The sequence below is a fragment of the Rhineura floridana genome, chromosome 6, assembly GCF_030035675.1.
Source record: "Rhineura floridana isolate rRhiFlo1 chromosome 6, rRhiFlo1.hap2, whole genome shotgun sequence".
Classification (NCBI taxonomy): domain Eukaryota; kingdom Metazoa; phylum Chordata; class Lepidosauria; order Squamata; family Rhineuridae; genus Rhineura; species Rhineura floridana.
The window spans coordinates 20,446,047-20,463,647 of NC_084485.1; the positions used below are offsets into that span (position 1 = coordinate 20,446,047).

Sequence of the window (17,601 nt, forward strand, 5' to 3'; positions counted from 1 at the left end):
AACTCACCTGTTTAGTAATTTATGTGAATGCCAGTTCTTTCTGTGGCAGCAATATCCCCATAGATGATGGAGATTTGGATTCCAGGAGAGATTTTGGGAAGGCATAAAAAAACCCTTTTTTCTGTAGTAACCCGCCTTAAAAAGATACAGGGGAGGTGCCCAGCCACTGGTAGGATTAAACACATTCCAAATCTTACACACTACTTGATGAACATCCTGCAAACAATAACCTCTCTCTGTTTCCCTACCACAGCATTGTAGGCCTGTACATGTCTTTCGTTCTGGTCATTGGAAAGTTCATCCGAGAGTTTTTCAATGGAATCTCACGCTCCATCATGTTTGAAGAGCTGCCTAATGTAGACCGCATCCTGAAACTCTGCATGAATATCTTCCTGGCAAGGGAGGCAGGGGAGCTCAAGTTGGAAGAGCGGCTGTTTGCTAAACTCATCTTCCTGTACAGATCTCCTGAAACTATGATTAAATGGACCAGGGTACTCAAGGAAGACTAAAACCAAGGGGTGGTGGCGGTGACGGCAGTGACAGAGGAGGCGTCACTGTGATGGAAATAAGGAAGACCACTGTACTGCAAGGAGTTAGTGAGGCACAGCAATGGCCCCTCTCATGCCCAGATTTTCTTTTGGGGTCTGAACCCTTTAATCAGCCAGCTGCGTTCCTATCTTGTGTTCGGACACCTGCTGATAAAGTTGGCTAACTGCTCATCTAACGCTTAATCCTGGACAACTCTGCGCAGGGTTTCAAAGTTAGCCACCTGTGGAAGGGGCTTTGCTGTTTAGCAGTCTCTAAGACAGTTTGCAAGATATAAAAGAGGCTTGGAAACTCTTCTCTGAGCGTCAGAGTGGAATGAGACCATGGAGGGTGCTATGTGCTGGTCATTACAGGAGTCCGTCTGTCACTGTCAGGGGTTACCAGTAACTGAAGACACATGAATTTCAAAGGGCGACATTAGGGAAAAACCTTAGATGGACATGGAGAAGAGATTGTCAATTAAGAGGTGTAGAGGGGACAACCTCACTCAGTGTAACATTATGGAAAATTCATCTGGTTCATGATCTACTCAATCTGATGCAAGGCAGAAGTACAGACCACATGTGTCATTTATGTTCCACATAGCATTGGACTCTAAAACCACAAGCTTTTTGAGCCAAAAAGTCATGGAGAGAGCCTCATGGTAGAGTACCTCACTGATGTGACTTGGAGGCCCAAATTCCTTACCCAGCAGATGCCATATCCATAACTTTTTTTCATTTAAAAATGTCCACTGGATGCCAAACCATCAATTCTGCCCAACCACTAAACTTGGGGAAATGATTGGAAATTGCTCCTTTAGTTCTGGTGAGCTCTCTGTTAACATTTTATTTTTCATGCTACAAATAATTATAATTGCTGCAGCTTGGTTGTTCCTCCTCCTTTGTCTCCTCATAAGGCCAGGTGGCCGGAGCACCCTGTGGGTGGCTCAGTGCTTAGGCCATAGCCACAAAGAACATATAAACTTTCTATGCTGCATCAGACCAAGAGTTTAATCTAGTCCAGTCCCCAAGAAGTCTAAGTGTAGCTCACAAGAGAAGAGGGCAATGCCCCATTGCTTGCCTCCAAGACCTGCTAATGAGAGACCTACTGCCTCCAATTCCATTTAGCTGCCATGATGGCTCACGGGAAGCTGTCAACCTTTTTCTCTACATACATCTAGCAGTGTCTGTGTGTGATTTGCCTGGACCAGATGTCTGATTCAATAAGCTCACACCTGTCTTGAGATGAGAGTAGGAAGGATTTTATTCTAGTGTGGTTATCTCCCATAAAAATGAATGCAGTTCATCAGCAGAAGACCGTTAAGGAACATAATGGAGAAATGCACCACCCCACTCTTTGGGTCACATCCATAATGGTCAGCCAAAAATTTAACATGCAAGAGTGGCAGCTTAGGAAGCTTTTTTTAAAAATGACTTTTTGGAAAATAAGGCCTCCCTTAGCACCATGCTGAGATGCCACTAACTGAATAATGCGGAGCCTTAAGCAGCTTCATCCCAGAGTTGCTACCTTGCAAATTAAAAAGCAGATGCATGCCTTTAAATCTCTCAGTACTGTGCAAGACAGGACCATTGCAGTGCCTTCCTTCTCTCCCCTCTGCAGCCCTGTGCACATCCCTTGCCAAGCAGAATTTCAGATGTGCCGCACAGCAGCCGAGAAACAGACTAGAGAAAGAGAGGGCAAGAGCTGCCTCATCTCCCACCGCGTTGGGTTTAAAGGCTTGTACCTGACTGTCCAAGGTGTGAGATGGTAATCCTATTTCTTCCGCCTCTACTGTTGAATTTTGAAAGGCAGAGGAGCTGGGAGAACAAAGCCCTGGAGAACTTACTCCAAAGACTTCATGGGCATCAAGAAGTTAAATTGTTGCATTAATAGGCTCAGGTATTTATGAAAGGGACATAGTGGAAGAGAGATACCTGCCCCCCCTTCTCAATTAAGGCTGGAAGCAGCGAAGTCATCATCAGTTTGGTACAAAACCCTAAGCAGAACACAGCCTTTTGCTAGAATGAGATGGAGAATCAAATGTGAGCAATGACAAATTGATTTTTGTTTTGCTTTTGGTCATTTCTGACAACATGGGTACTTTTGTGGCTTTGGAGACCCTTCAGTGCAAAGTGAGGTAATTCCGTGCGCCCTCTCTGACAAAGTGGTTTTGGTAAGACACTAAACCAAGCGACGCCTCTTGGAATCTCTCTCCATGTCATCTGATGGGGAGTCTCCACTGCAATCCAACGGAGACACTACGTTCAGCAGAGGGTCTTCAGAGGCCTGGCCAAACAGGGATAGCAGTAAAGCTACGCCGTAGCCAGTGGCTCGTTCGCCCTGTGAACAAACGCAGAGGATGGTCAGATGGTTGACCGTGGTAAATTCCAACAGTGCATGCAGGAGAGACACTGAAGAAAAAGACTTGGAACATTGGCTATGAGTGTTTGTGTGTAACGTGGTTTAAATAAAGAAATCTGAATGGAATGAGGCACACAAATCACATCAATAAGCAACCTAAGACCATAATCTTATTTCCATTTACCTGGGAATAAGACCCACTGAACTAAGTATTTCTAAGTAGGCATGTATAGGGATGCACTGGAGAACGGGTTGATTTTTTATGCATGCACTGCTAATGGTTTTACTAGCATATCCTGCTATATACACAAAAATAAGAAATTACAACTTTAAAAAAATCAATCACTTTGGGTGGTATCCAGTTTGGCTGCATAATGGAACTTCCTTTCTCTCTCCTCCCCCTGCCCCCTCAAATCTGTCTTAGTAAGACTTTCGAGCTTGGACTCAGTCTTTGGCAACAATGTAGCCTAATAGATGCTGTATTGAAAGTTTTATACGTTGAAGTTCAAGGTTTCTATACTTTATATATTAATTGTATACCACAATATATATGTATTTCTGATTTATGATTCTGATACGATGGCCAAGACCACCTAGAGTGCATTTCATAGCTGTAGTGTGTAAGACATTTAATAAATAGAACATTATAAGAATATTCCACTGTCTGACTTCCCATTTGTTTTCCTGCTTACTTCCAAGACCCAAGAATCCTTGGGTTGGGTCTCCAACCATTAAACCCGTCTATTCAGAAAACTGCTGTTGGAAACATGCAAGCTTAGGTGAGCTAACATCTGACATATAAGAACTCTGGATAGATGCAGGTAAAGGGAAGAAAAGTAAGAAACCGCAATCCTGTCGGTTTCACCACTCTGTATGTCAGATAGACTGAATTCTGTCTCAGGAGTAGAATTCTACAACCTGTTCATATTACATAAACTTGCACATATCTGTTTTGGATAGTTGATTCTGCTTCTCCTAAACATGGACGAAGAGCTGTGGAGGGGCCAGTGGTCTCTTAACTTCTAGAATTCATACTAATGCAGCAGTGCTATCTATGTATTACATCCACAGAAGTTAAGTTCCACTGTCAAAATACTCACAAGACCTCTCAGACCTTTCCTTTGACTTCTGCTAGTTCATCAAGCATTGGCCACACATTTTCATGCTCCTATGCTCTCATATGTACAGGCTAAAAATGTACTTTAAAAGAAGATTTAAGATTCTCATAATATTGCACTGCAATATTGTTGTTGTTGTTATGTGCCTTCAAGTCAATTACGACTTGTGGCGACCCTATGAATCAGCGACCTCCAAGAGCATCTGTCGTGAACCACCCTGCTCAGATCTTGTAAGTTCAGGTCTGTGGCTTCCTTTATGGAATCAATCCATCTCTTATTTGGCCTTCCTCTTTTTCTACTCCCGTATGTTTTCCCCAGCATTATTGTCTTTTCTAGTGAATCATGTCTTCTCATGATGTGTCCAAAGTATGATAACCTCAGTTGCATCATTTTAGCTTCTAGTAATAGTTCTGGTTTAATTTGTTCTAACACCCAATTATTGTCTTTTTCGCAGTCCATGGTATGCGCAAAGCTCTCCTCCAACACCACATTGCAAATGAGTTGATTTTTCTCTTATCTGCCTTTTTCACTGTCCAACTTTCACATCCATACATAGAGAAGTTAAACAAAGACAGGACTATGATTGTACTACACCAGGCACTATATTTTTTTTTTAAAAACCCTCACTCTCGTTTCACGGGGCTATTGCAAGAATATACTGGCCTTCGATTTAAGAGAATGAATCATATTCACTCACCGCATGGACTGGTGCAGCAATGTCTATGTGGACCCAGATACCAGGCCAGTCAAACCCAATGTGTGAAGCAATAAAAAGTCCAGCACAAGAACTTGGGGAGTTATCACGATCCTGGTAAAAACAGCAGAAAGAGGCTGGCTTTAGTAAGAAGCATTTTATTTATTTCATTATTTGATTTATATCCTGCCCTTCCTCCCAGCAGGAGCCCAACAGCTGAACTATACAAGAGGGCTCATGGAGAACTTAATTGCATTGCTCAAGAAGGTGTGCAAAAACAAACCATTTTTTTACAGCAACTTTTTACAGAACTGTGCAAATGGCCACCCTTGTGTTGGCTCGCAACCACCCAGATAACCCTTTGGATGTGGCTCACATGGCCACTGCCAAATGGTATACAAGTACCTATAAAGACACTAAGACAAAGGAGCGACAGCACAAGGGCAACAGCTGACAATGTCTCTTTGCACATTCCCTGTTATATATATTTGGAAGGTCCATCTCGGCTGACCACAGTATTTGAGATGGAACACAGAAACAGTCTCGAAGTGCGTAGGACCCAAACACTAATTAGATTCTTTCACTTGGTAAATCCTTGGTGTAATTAATGTGGACAGATTTTTTTAAAAACAACCATTTCCCACCATCTTCCATTTTGGGCGCTCTACACAAAATGATGTCCATGAGAAACCAATGTGATTTAAAAGGATGAACAAGCTACAAATCAGAGATGATGATAGCCATCTTTAAATCACATAGATAAGGGAACATAGGAAACTGCATTATACTGAGTCAGACCATTGGCCCACCTAACTCAGCATTGTGTACACTGACTGGCAGCAGCTTCTTCAGGGTTTCAGGCAGGATCCTCTCCCAGCCCTACCTGGACATGGATTGAACCTGGGACATTCACCATGCAAAGCAGATGCTCTACCACTGAGCTACAACCCTTCCCTTGTAAGGATAGCGGGTGTTAAGCACTGGATCCAGTTACTCCATCTCCACCATTTAATAAGTAGCCATTCCTATCAAAGATGGATGTTGGGTTGGACTAGATGGCCTCTGACCTCTGAGGTACCTTCCTAATCTATGATTCTGTGTGAATTATAACATGTTTTGCCAGGAGGCAAGTGTGCCATCTGAAATACAGTTCAGCAGTTTGTTTATTCATTTATTTCCTCATATTTGTATTCCTCCCAATGGGAGCATAGGGTGACTACATACAATCTCTCTCTCACAGCAGTATACCAGAGTAAAAACAAACAATTATAACACATTGTAACTAGATATGAAAGGTGAATAAAAACAATTGTATTCAGCAAAGGGATAATAAGAATAAGAATAACTTAAAAATAATCTGATTAAACCTACTGCCACAGAGTTCTTCATGTCAGCTACAGCTGAGGTAAATTCACTAAAATGGAGCTCAGGGCAATAAACAAGAGGATGAACCAGATCTCCACAGTTTCTGCCAGCCTTAACACATGCTCTTTCCCACTCTTCGTTGTTGGTGAGGACGGCTGCGTGGTATTTTCCTGTGGCAATTCCCTAGACAAGAAGGAAAAACATGAAACCCAGGAAGATGGCAGGCTATCTCCACCTAGGCCACATCTGTGGCTTACATTTAAAGCATACGACTTTAAACAGTCATGGTTTCCCCCAAAGAATCATGGGAACTGTAGTTTGTGAGGGGTGCTGAGAGTTATTAAGGAGACTCCTGTTTCCTTCACAGAACTACAATTCCCAGAGTGGTTTAACAACCAATCTCTCCTCCTAAGGAACTCTGCGAACTGCAGCTCTGTGATGGGAATCTCTGTGATGGGAATCTCTGTGCTGCTCGGCCAACAAAAAGGGAAGCTAGACTACTCTGAGCCCACAAGCAGAGATGGCAAGACAACGGGGGAAGAAGGAAAAGACAACAGAAAGGCAGGAAGACTATACAGTAATACCTCAGTTAACAAATCCCCCAGAAAAGAAGCTCATTTTAACAAAGTCTTTTTTGGATGCAGGGTGTGGGAGGGGCACGCACACTCTGACATAGTCAGAATGTGGCTCCTTGTCTACTGGATTGCAGCTTGTCTACTGGATTGCTTGCCAGGTGGCACAGGCGCCTCCACAGTAAACAGTGCTCCAGGTGCCCTGGAAACACTGTTTACTGCAGATGCATCTGCTCAAGTGCAGGGGAGGGTGGCAGAGAGAGCGCAAACACAGGGTGGTGGTGGTAGCTGTCCCTTGCTTGCCTGCTCAAGTGTACGGAGAGGAGAACTGTGCTCAGAACTTTGGATTGCTACAGCAAGATGCTATATGTTAAAAGAAAAAAGGCAAGGCAGGCATCCCTGGATGCATTTTGGAAGAAGCCTTCAAGTGGTCTGTATGCAACTCTTACCTGACCTGGTTGTTTCATTTCAGACATGTGCATTGTTCATTTTGAACAGAACGTTTGCCGAAACATGTTTAGCTGCTTTTCTTTTTTGTGGTGTAGGAACCTATCCCTATTCTTCCCATGTTATTCCTGCCTCTGGTACCAAGGTTTCTGTTAAAGAAGGAATGCCCAGAAATGCATCTACTTCGTTAGCTGAGGAATTACTGTAAAGACTTTCAATTTGTATGCACGCATGCGCCTCAGTTCCTGAAGGTTTTTCATCTAAAGCCAAATCCACACAAGGCATTTATTCCACTTTAACTCCCCCCCCCCAAACCCTGGGAAGGGTAGTTTGTGAAGAGTGCTGAGAGTTGTTAGATGACCGTTATTCCCCTCACAGAGTTCCAGTTCCCAGAATTCTCTGGGAAGAGGGGCTGACTGTTAAACCACTCTGGCCACCACAGCTCTGTCAGGGGAATAGGGGTCTCCTAATAGCACTCAACACCCTTCACAAACTACACTTCCCAGGATTCTTTCCCATGACTGATTAAAATGAAATAAATGTCTGGTGTGGATGTGGCCTGAGAGAGCTGTGGAAACCTATGGCCTCCTCCTGCTGTAGTGGTCATCCGAAGCAGTGGATTCCAAACCACGTTTCACAGAACAGTGTCTCTCTGAAGTTGATTTGTTTTATTAAACTTGTATGTTGCTTTATACAAAAAAAGTCTCAAAGTTGGATACAACACTGGAGGCATTCAAGAGGCAGCTGGACAGTCACCTGTTGGGTATGCTTTAACATGGATTCCTACATTGAGCAGGGGTTGGACTCGATGGCCATATAGGCCCCTTCCAACTCTACTATTCTATGATTTTATGATTCTAAGACGTCCTGTTAGTGCAAGGGCTTTTGCTTGCACAATGGAACTTCCCTCCCCTCCCACTGCACACCCCCTCCCAAATCTGATTAGGGGGAGAGGACAGGAAAGGTTAGTTCTGTTGCGAAAGTGGAAGTCTTTGCGCTAATGGAACAGATTTGTTGGATACAGTCTACTGTTAGTCACTTTTAGACTTTTTTTGTATAAAGCAACATACAGGTCTAATAAACTAATCAAATCAACATCAGAGGAATGCAACCCAGAATATATACTACAATAAAAATAATGCTACTGAACACCTTCTTCTTTCAATAAGCCTTTTAAGTAGAGACCTTATCCCAGTCTGCGTCTGTGTTGGAATTGCTTTTTGAAGATGTTTTTAAAGCTATTTTTTTAAATTTGAAGACTTTTTTAAAAAGATGTTTTGTTTTAATATGTTTTAAGAGTGGTTTTGTTTGTTGCCCTGGGCTCCTTCTGGGAGGAAGGGTGGGATATAAATTTAAATAACAACAACAACAACATTAAACAGTGCATAACATCAGTAGTGTGTTATGAAAAAACACACATACAAAAGCCTAGATTTGGGTGACTATCACCACCATATCATTAAAGCTGCCAATATACCTGGGAGAATAATATCATTATGAAATGAAAGTAAAATGGACACCACACGTCTCCCGGGGGACAGCGATCCAAAGATGGGCAGCTGTCACCGGTTTGTTCGCACCCAAACTACCTGAGCACCAGTGAGAGTAGCCATATCAAGAATGATGTCGGCACAAAGGTCTTTGCAAGCATACGCGACTCCATCAGCAAGCACCAGTCTGCCCTCAGCATCAGTGTTGTTGATTTCCACAGTTCTGGGAAAAGGGTAGGGGGAAAAAAATCGGGCAACATCTCAGGGTACACATTTATACATGACTATATCCCATTTTAGCTTAACTTCTCTAGCAAGGCTAGTCTTTCTACTTTTGTAGAGGTAAACAGTGCTCTTGGTACAGCAGCTAAGAGATGCCACATCTTTTAATCAAGTAGAAGCCAACCTCGGAAGAGAAGACTCCTCCTAGCCTCAAGTAGGACTCAGTGGATTCAGGTTTTTCCCCACCCCAATTTCTGTTCAATGCAAAAATGCCTCTGCTTTCTGCTCTATTTCACCACCCCTCTGGAACATACTGATCATGTTTTGGATGGCACAATGAATCTGCAGTCCCAATGGATGTGATCTTTTTTGAGGAAGTCATTCTCAGGACAGCAGAAGAAAAGCTACTGGGGGGAGGGCAGGGAGTGGAGGAGGGAGGGGGCCTGCTTCTTGCAAAAAAGAGAGAGACAGACAGATGGACATTATTGGACTCAGTCTCAACCCAACAGGACGAGGGCATGTACTGGGAGATCTAATGAACCCGTTGAGCTCCAAGTGAGCAGAAGGTGCTTCACTCTCTTTTAAGGCAACCAATGCTCTATGTGCACAACTCCTCAGTGTATGCAGACCTTTCCCCAAGACTGGACCAACTCCTGCTTTCACAGAGCCAAAAGATGTTTGCAAGCCAGCACCTAAGTGTATCAAGGCACCCAGTGTAAATCCCGATTCCCTGATTTTACCACCAGAATCTTTCTAACTGGAACATACCTGAACCACATTTTCAATTCACAGTCTGTTTAAAATCCCGAATGATAAAATCCTCTCGTAGGCATACAACCGAATGCAAGTTAATGTACAGGAAGAACGGTGATTTATTTGTTTGTTTATTGTTTTCTACATGTAAGCAGCTTGAGTATTTCCAGGGGTACAAGCATAATGTGCAAATGTGTCAGGGCCATGGCCAACAGTAATTCCACTGATTGGAACAACTGGAGAAAGTGCCACAACTAATTGCAAGAACTGTTACCGGTCATATCTGCAAACAGCCTGGTTCACACAGTGCATACACAGTGGCTATTTGACACTACTCATGAGTGGAAAAATCATATTATGTGAAGTGGCTGCTATGCTTGGGGCTGTGCACACCCTTGAGTCTAAAAAGAAAATCAAAATTCTGTGCCAAATTCTGCAAACTACAAATTATGCAAATAAAACAAATTTGCACAATAATTTATCCTACTTCTACTAGTCCCGGATAAACACTGAACCTCTGTTTCCTTGGTTAAATGAGCATCCTTATTATGCATAGTTTATTCTGCAGTTGTGGGTATTAGGCACAATGTATTCCATTTATGCTACTCAAGAGTGGGGCATAGAGTAGGTGTGAGAAACCTTTGGCTCTCCAGATGCTGCTGACCTACAGCTCCCATCATTACTGGCCATAAGCCATGCTTGCTCGGGCCGATGGGGAGTTGTACTTCAGCAACATCTGGAGAGCCAAAGTTTCCCCACCCCTGGCACAGCGCTATGCAGTAACCCACCACCCTACTCCTGGGAAAGCCTTATTCAGCAACAAGATTCACCAGGTATTTCCAAAGCACTTTCAAGCACACCCTCTCAATCATAAAGCCTAGAAACGTACTTTTCGTTCAAATAAATGCTGAGATTATCAGAAGCTGAATCCTAAGCCCAGCAACACAATTGGTGCTATTTCTGCACCTGTTAGTGATGAAGGTATGTAAGGGTTGTGACCACAGCCACATAACGTTTCTCATTTTGGGCACAACCTGCCATTATTGTGGACAGGAAAACCTTGCACTCACTCTCTAATGACAGTGACAAAGGTGTACACAGTCAGCTACAAATTCACTCTTAAAAACATTGGATCAAACAGCAACTAAACTACTATAAATGGCAAGTCTGGAAAGTCCCCTGATAAGCTTGAGTCAACGAAATGCTTCAGGGACCAGATGGGCTGCCCCAGCTGTACACTTTGCAAAGTTAGGAGCAGGTGGAGAATTCCCAAAGCATTAGCTAGTAGCTATGTATGCTAAGCGAGAGAGAAATAAATCTCACTTTCCAGAGTAAAGAACATGGATGTCATCAGGTCTCGTTGCATTTGGTCCAACTGAATTCTCAGCCAAGCAAAAAACAGCATGAAGATTGTCTTTAAAGCCCTATTGTAGTACGGGGGGAAAAAAGAAAAAGGATAGTCATGAACTGACAGAATGTCTAAAACAGCTTAACAAAACAAGAAAAAGCCAACGGAAGAGAAACTATGTTACATTATTATTATTATTATTAAACTAATGTTACTCAGGAAATCCACACCAAGCTCTATCAATCTGGACGTAAATATAGTTTCTTTTGTGTTCAAAAGACAGGTAAGGAGTTTAACAGGGGTGGAGGAGGGAAGCATGGTATTTTTCGCTTAAGGTCTTTGGCAAGAGGAAAGCCAGGATGTTAGATGTGGGAGATTCAAGGTTGCATTCCCGCTCAGCTATGAAGCTCATTGGGTGGTCTTGAGTGAAGTAGGATTGTTGCAAGGCCCTTGAGCCTCTTGGAAGAAGAGGGAGAACAGAAGGCCACACCCACACTATACATATAAAGCAGGATCATACTACTTTAAACAGTCCTGGCTTCCCCCAAAGAATCCGGGGAGTTTGTAAAGGGTGCTGAGAGTTGCTAGGAGACCTCAATTTCCCTCAGACCTACTGTTCCCAGACCTCCCTGGGAAGACGGATTGATTGTTAACCCACTGTGGGGATTGTAGCTGTGAGATAATAGGGCTCTCCTAACAACTCTTACAGCATCTTTAACAAAATACAGTTCCCAGGATTCTTTGGGGGAAGCCATGGCTTTTAAACTGGTATCATAGTGTTGTACATATACAGTGCGGATGTGGCCTCAATTAACGCGACGGCAAGGAAAAGTCAGGTTGCTCCTTTGCTGCCTGGGCCTTAAAACCAGGAAGTGGTCCACACCAATAATCTTCAACCTTTCCAGAACTAGGACCCACCTTTAGCCCAAACATACATTTTGGGACCCACTTCTTGTTTATCATATAATTGTATGGCAGTGCTACTGCCACCCACTCCTGCATCCTGACCCAGCAGTTGAAGGCCATTGCCCTTTACAATTCCACCAGCCCCACCCAAGAGCACAATCACTTCCGCTACACAGGAAAGGGCCTTATACTGAGGCAGACCGTTAGTTCATCTAACACAGCACTGCCGACACTGACTAGCAGTGGCTCTGGAGATGCCAGGGATTGAACCTGGGACCTTCTGCATGCAAAACAGATGTGTTCTTCCTACACCGAACACAAGTCCCCAGGGCAGGCACTGTGGCCTGCTGGATGCTCAACAACACTTCTACATCTGTAGCCCCAGGCAGGTGGCAAAGATAGGAAGCTTAGCAAGGCCACCACATATGACATGGTTGCACGGGCTTGAATCTGAGTGCAAAACCACTCACTCTCATGCCCCGAACAGCTGAGATTGCCAACCCCCTTTGTTTGCAGAGCACTCTCCCCAGTCCTCAAGGGGTTAACCCATCACCCTCCCATTACTTGATGGGAAACGGGAAAACCTGCCGCTACTGTCTGTCTCATCCATGTATTTAAAATCCATTTTTTACACCAACGCAGAACTTAATTTATAAAAAATATTTATACACTGCTAATTTGCACAGAAAACATCTAAGAGGTGTACAACAAATATAAAATCACAAAACACAAGGAAAAAATATGAAAACAAATGTAAGAAATTGATCAAGCACATAAAAATAATCCAACTGAGAAGATCTGTTGACCATCGTCACGGACCACTGGCCATTTTGGCTGAGACTGATGGGAGTTGGAATCCAACAATATCTGGAAGACCACAAGCTTCCCACTCCTCCTCTAATGGATCAGGGTGGAGTTTTCCCCCTGGTATGTTGTGACGGAGACGACTAGCTTCAGTACTGTTGGGGACCATCCTGAGCTCTAGACGAGGCTTCCCTAACCTGGTATCCTCAAGGTGTTGTTAGACTTAAACACCCAACAGCTCCACCCAGCATGGCCAATGGTCAGGATGATGGGAGATGTAGTCTAGGTGGAGAAAGCCTGCTCCTGACAGTCCAGTCCATGAGCCAAATATGTATTTTGCTACAGACATTGACTAGTTCATGGAAAAACCTCTTTAATAAAGCTGGTACTCTCTAGGAGTGCAGGCTTTCAGAGTTACGGAGTGCGACACACCCAGGCTTAGAAAAGGCACTTGATGCAAACTGCAGAGAGATGTAACACTGAAGACTGTTTCTCGCTAATGGAGAACATTTCCCCCCTGTTGCTTACCAGTGAACCTATAGCCAAGTTTTTTTTTTACCACAGATTGGTTCAAATTTGGTAGGGACACCAGCAGCTGGGGGGGGGATGGCTTTGGGGCTTGGATCTGGTCCATGGGCTGCCAATTGCAGATCCCTATCTTTGGTTTTCCCCTTTTTTTCCCCTCAGGGGTATCAGGGTTATGTTTCTTCTTGTTCGGATGAACACACAGATTCTCAGGACTGCTAAACTGTCTACCACGCATCACACCCTATATCCATGCAGTGCCTGTTGCAAGCACATGGAATATATAAAGCCCTGTCTAGGCACATAAAAATGAGGGGTGTGTGCATTTTTGTAATTTTTAAATAAATTTACGGCATTCGTTTTTATTTTCCAAAATAAATTTCTCTATGTGCCATATGAACACATTAAGAATTTTTTTAAAAAAACAACCCCTGTTCTCATCTTATAAAAAGTAATTCCAAAGTTTGGTTAAAAAGACAGAAAGAACTGATACAGTAAGTGAATTGACTGCTATAAATATTTAGTAACAACAGAATCTTGTCATCACTTCCCCCACCCCCACCCCCAGTATTTAGCTGCAATCCACTTCAGAAATATTTTTTGTGTTTAGGTACTTGAGGTTAAGAAGGTATCAACAGAGATATTATCTGTAAATGTAAAAAAAAGCTATTTCAAGAAGGATGTTATCTATATCTATTTCTACAGCAGCAGTAGATAAAGGCTGTTAAAAATGGGACCAGTTTCAAGATTATCTTATCAATAAAAGATTCAGCGAGTTGATTGACTTTGGTTAAAATGAAATGTGCGCATGTGCACACACGCACTCCGTCTTCCTTTTTTTTTTTTTAAAAAAAGTGTCTTCTATGTCTTTGTCTTAGTAAACTTTGGGAGGCCTAAACAGTTACTCTTACCTTCGGGAGGGTTGCAAACACAATGTTCAATAAAGTTCCCCACGAGAAACATGCCATTTAAAGAAGCAGCTCTGGAAAATGCTAATTTAGCATTTCAGTGCCTCCTCCCCACATCTCCTGGCTGACCTGCTGCTCATTAAATCACAGCAGAGAATGCTTTTAGTGCCCTGGATACTCGTAGGGTAGGCAAAGAGGAAGAGGCAAACCTAATCAGGATTGCCAGCATGATTAACAGCAGGAAGATTTATTGTGAGAGTGGAATTTCTTTAGCCTTTTTATTAAAAGAAGAAAAAAACCCACCCATCGGTTTATCACAGTAAGCCTTGCACTTTCCCGCCTTCCGTGTATGGGTGGCATATAACTGTGCAAAGGTCACACAGGACCATATTTTGTACAGTGGCCCAGTTTGGTTTGAGGTGCCTTATTTCTTATTTATAAAGTCAGAGCGTGGGTGAGAATTCTCAGAGGGCCAAACATGAAGAGAGGAGAGGAGTAGTGCCTAATTCAGCCTGCCAGGCCTCCTGTTTTGTCTTGCAAGGTGTGGGGCAGGTAGAGACGTGGTTCCCTACTGAAAGCGGGACTCGCAGGCACCACCAGTCAGCAAAGCCCTGTGCCTTTCCAAGCACCATGATCGTCACAGGCCCAATAGGGCTTTGCAAGCGCTGACATGTGATTGGCCAAAGTGGGCCCATGGAGGTGGGGCAGGTAAGGATTGGGCCAGCTGGCCAAATCAAGCTCCCCACCACTGGTGCAGATAATACAGAACTAAACGGACCAGTGGTCTGGCTCAGTATAAGGTAGCTCCTAGTATTCCAAAAGGTAAGTGTGCAGCCGCTAATGCCGCTGTGGGGTGAAGCAAACAGTTGCTTCCTTCCTTCCAGCTTAACTCATAGCAACCCATAGGTCACGTTACGCCAAAGGTCAGCAGTGTGATCAGCTGAGCACTGACCTCAAGGCAATCATTGAGGAGCTGAGCCAAGGGAAAAGAGCATTACTATTATTATCACCATTACCATCATCATTAAGCACCTTCTACACAAGTGTCCTAAGGGGATGTATAGTAAAAACAGCAAAAAGCTGTTAAAAACCACACACACACAAAATACAAAATTGACAACTATGGCAGAGACCCATTCATCCAGCTGGCAAAGCCCATCAGAACAAAAATGTCTTCAATTGTTTCCATAAAGTGCAAATAGTAGGTGCCTATCATATCTTAGTTGCTGCAAACTGCCCAGAGAGCTTCGGCTACGGGGTGGTATATAAGTACAATCAATCAATATCTTGACAGGAATGCTGTTCCACAGAACAGGGGCAGCCACACTGAAAGTCCTGCTCTGAGTTACTGTGGAGCGAGCTCCTGATATCTCTGGAAATTGCAGGAAGAGCTCTCCGGCAGACCGCACTGACTTACTGGGTATATAAGGGAGACTCTCAAATTTCACCACAATAACAGCAACAACAACTGCAATCTTGAGGATTTGTTTGTCAGATTTGTGTCAAGAAACACACTTTCTAGCATTTGATGGAGAGGGAAGGGAGAGACAGTGATAAAAGCCTATTATAATAAGTGTCAAATAAATGTTAAAATTATATGGGCGTGATAATATGGGCATTAGCAGGGCAAAGCCAAATTAACAGGTTTCACCTCAACGACAATGCTTTTCAATAAAGTTAGTTCGCACTTTTCATCAACTATCAGGTAACCCTATGACACAAGCCTGCTTACTCTCAGAAATCATCCAGAGAGTCCTGTTGTGTGCCCTGACAATATTAGAGCTTCATTTGATGGCAACACCAGAAGCTCAGGGGGTGATGGCCTGGGAGAAGGCTCTCTCAGTGGCAGCCCCTAAATTGTGGAACTCACTCTCCAAAGAGGTGCGCCTGGCACCTTCATTGTATAGTGTTTGTCATAAGACTAGAGATGTGAAGGTCTGGGGGGGAAAAAACCAGAAAAATTGAGAAAAAAACTGTTCTTCCTGTTCCCTCATCCCATTTTTTTAAAAAAAGGGAAACAAAACAAAACTTCCCCAAAAATTCCCTGCCCCCGGGCCTTCACATCTTTACTGAAGACACACATCTTTACCCTGGCCTGTGACACTTGAGAGAGAGATTTTAGAACCCACCCTACTCTTCTGACTGTAAATTGTTTTGACTCCTTTTAATATTTCCAGTATTTTGATATTGCTGTAATCCGCCCTGGGACCTTATGGTGAAGGACAGGCAATAAATCCAATCTATCAATGCCTTCTCCCTACCCTGTTTGGTCCTATCCCTTATGACATTATGATCAAAACGGAAGACTTCCTGGAGACTTCTGGCCTACTGGATGTGCGACTGCGTTTCTGGATTATTATTATTATCGCCTGAACCCATGCTACCATTTTTATTATACTATTTTCTCTACTCTCTCCTGGCTGAATACGATCTGAAGGTACACGAGGCCACCACCTTGCCGAAGCTAAGTAGGTCTGGGTCTGGTAAGTTCTTGGATGGGTGACTGTCTGGGTTCCAAGATGGAGGAAAGGTGGATTATAAATGTAAGAAAATAAATACAATATATTGATATCGATTTATGTGTTTGATTGCTTTATCTGGCTTTCGTTGGTAAGCTGCCTTGGCTGCCTCGTGCTGAAGCAAAGGTAAATTTGAAGACTGTAAATTAGTTTAATAAAAATACATTTACATGCATGTGTGAACAGAAAATCTGTGCCCACTTTAGTTTTAGAAAAAGAGAGTTACAATCAAAAGAACAACAGGTCTGTGGCAACATGAAATCAAGTAAAAACTTTCACAGTGGGAAGTTTGCCACCTATATTTACAGAAAATATAACTGAAAAGCTGACATGAGTCGGATTTCCTTGCATCCCAAATGAGCACTGGTGGTGATACTACATCCCTAGGCCACTGAACCACAAAGTCTATACTGCTTGGCTAATACTGCATGGCTAATCCAGGCAGACACCCAACCAAATTTTAGCAATCTACTGAATTTCACTCACTTGCTTTACGGTGGCTTTGAAGGCACCCAAAATAGCAGCAGCGCCACCACAATCTCGTTTCATCCCAGGCATTGTTGTCTAGACAAATGAAAACACACACGAATGAATTTATGTCGAAAGCTGTCATGCTAAAAGAGCCAGTATTACAGTGCAATCCTGTAGCATAACCCCCAATGAGTAAACTCCATTAAGTTCAAAAGGACTTCCACCCAGGGATGTGTGTATTACACAGCAGTCTTTGTCTTCCAAGCAAATTTATGCCAAGTGAATTTTTTTTGTAATCTGTTTTAATACATTGTGTTTGCATTTATATTTTTTACTGGTTATTTCTTATGTAATTTTTTTTGGTGATCTGTTTTAATATGTTGTTCACCACTTTGGGGGTCTTTTGGCCAAAAAGTGGTATATAAACAAACTATAAAATAAACTAAAACTAAACTACGTGTGCATGGATGCACATGTAGAGGGAGTCTGTATGTGTGTATGCCCCCTTCAGACTGATGTCAATTGCACACCAGTTGGTGTGTATGTGTGTACACGTACGCACACTAGCAT

At 43.1% G+C, this 17,601-nt stretch overlaps 2 protein-coding genes across 4 annotated transcripts in view; one reads left to right on the top strand and one right to left on the bottom strand.

The window, feature by feature from the left end:
* LOC133386506 (piezo-type mechanosensitive ion channel component 2-like) overlaps positions 1-3,467 on the top strand; it is a 129,552-nt gene extending 126,085 nt beyond the window's left edge. The window contains exon 48 of the mRNA XM_061630163.1: positions 254-3,467. Within this exon, the coding sequence (XP_061486147.1) occupies positions 254-509 (256 nt within the window). The 3' untranslated portion in view covers positions 510-3,467. The remainder of the gene's footprint in view (positions 1-253) is intronic.
* NPEPL1 (aminopeptidase like 1) overlaps positions 1,774-17,601 on the bottom strand; it is a 37,946-nt gene continuing 22,118 nt past the window's right edge. For all 3 annotated transcript variants that reach the window (XM_061631155.1, XM_061631156.1, XM_061631157.1), the window contains exons 7-12: positions 17,047-17,124; positions 10,874-10,974; positions 8,675-8,798; positions 6,073-6,249; positions 4,705-4,815; positions 1,774-2,868 (exon numbers count right to left, since the gene is read on the bottom strand). In XM_061631155.1, the coding sequence (XP_061487139.1) occupies positions 2,710-2,868; positions 4,705-4,815; positions 6,073-6,249; positions 8,675-8,798; positions 10,874-10,974; positions 17,047-17,124 (750 nt within the window). In that variant the 3' untranslated portion in view covers positions 1,774-2,709. The remainder of the gene's footprint in view (positions 2,869-4,704; positions 4,816-6,072; positions 6,250-8,674; positions 8,799-10,873; positions 10,975-17,046; positions 17,125-17,601) is intronic.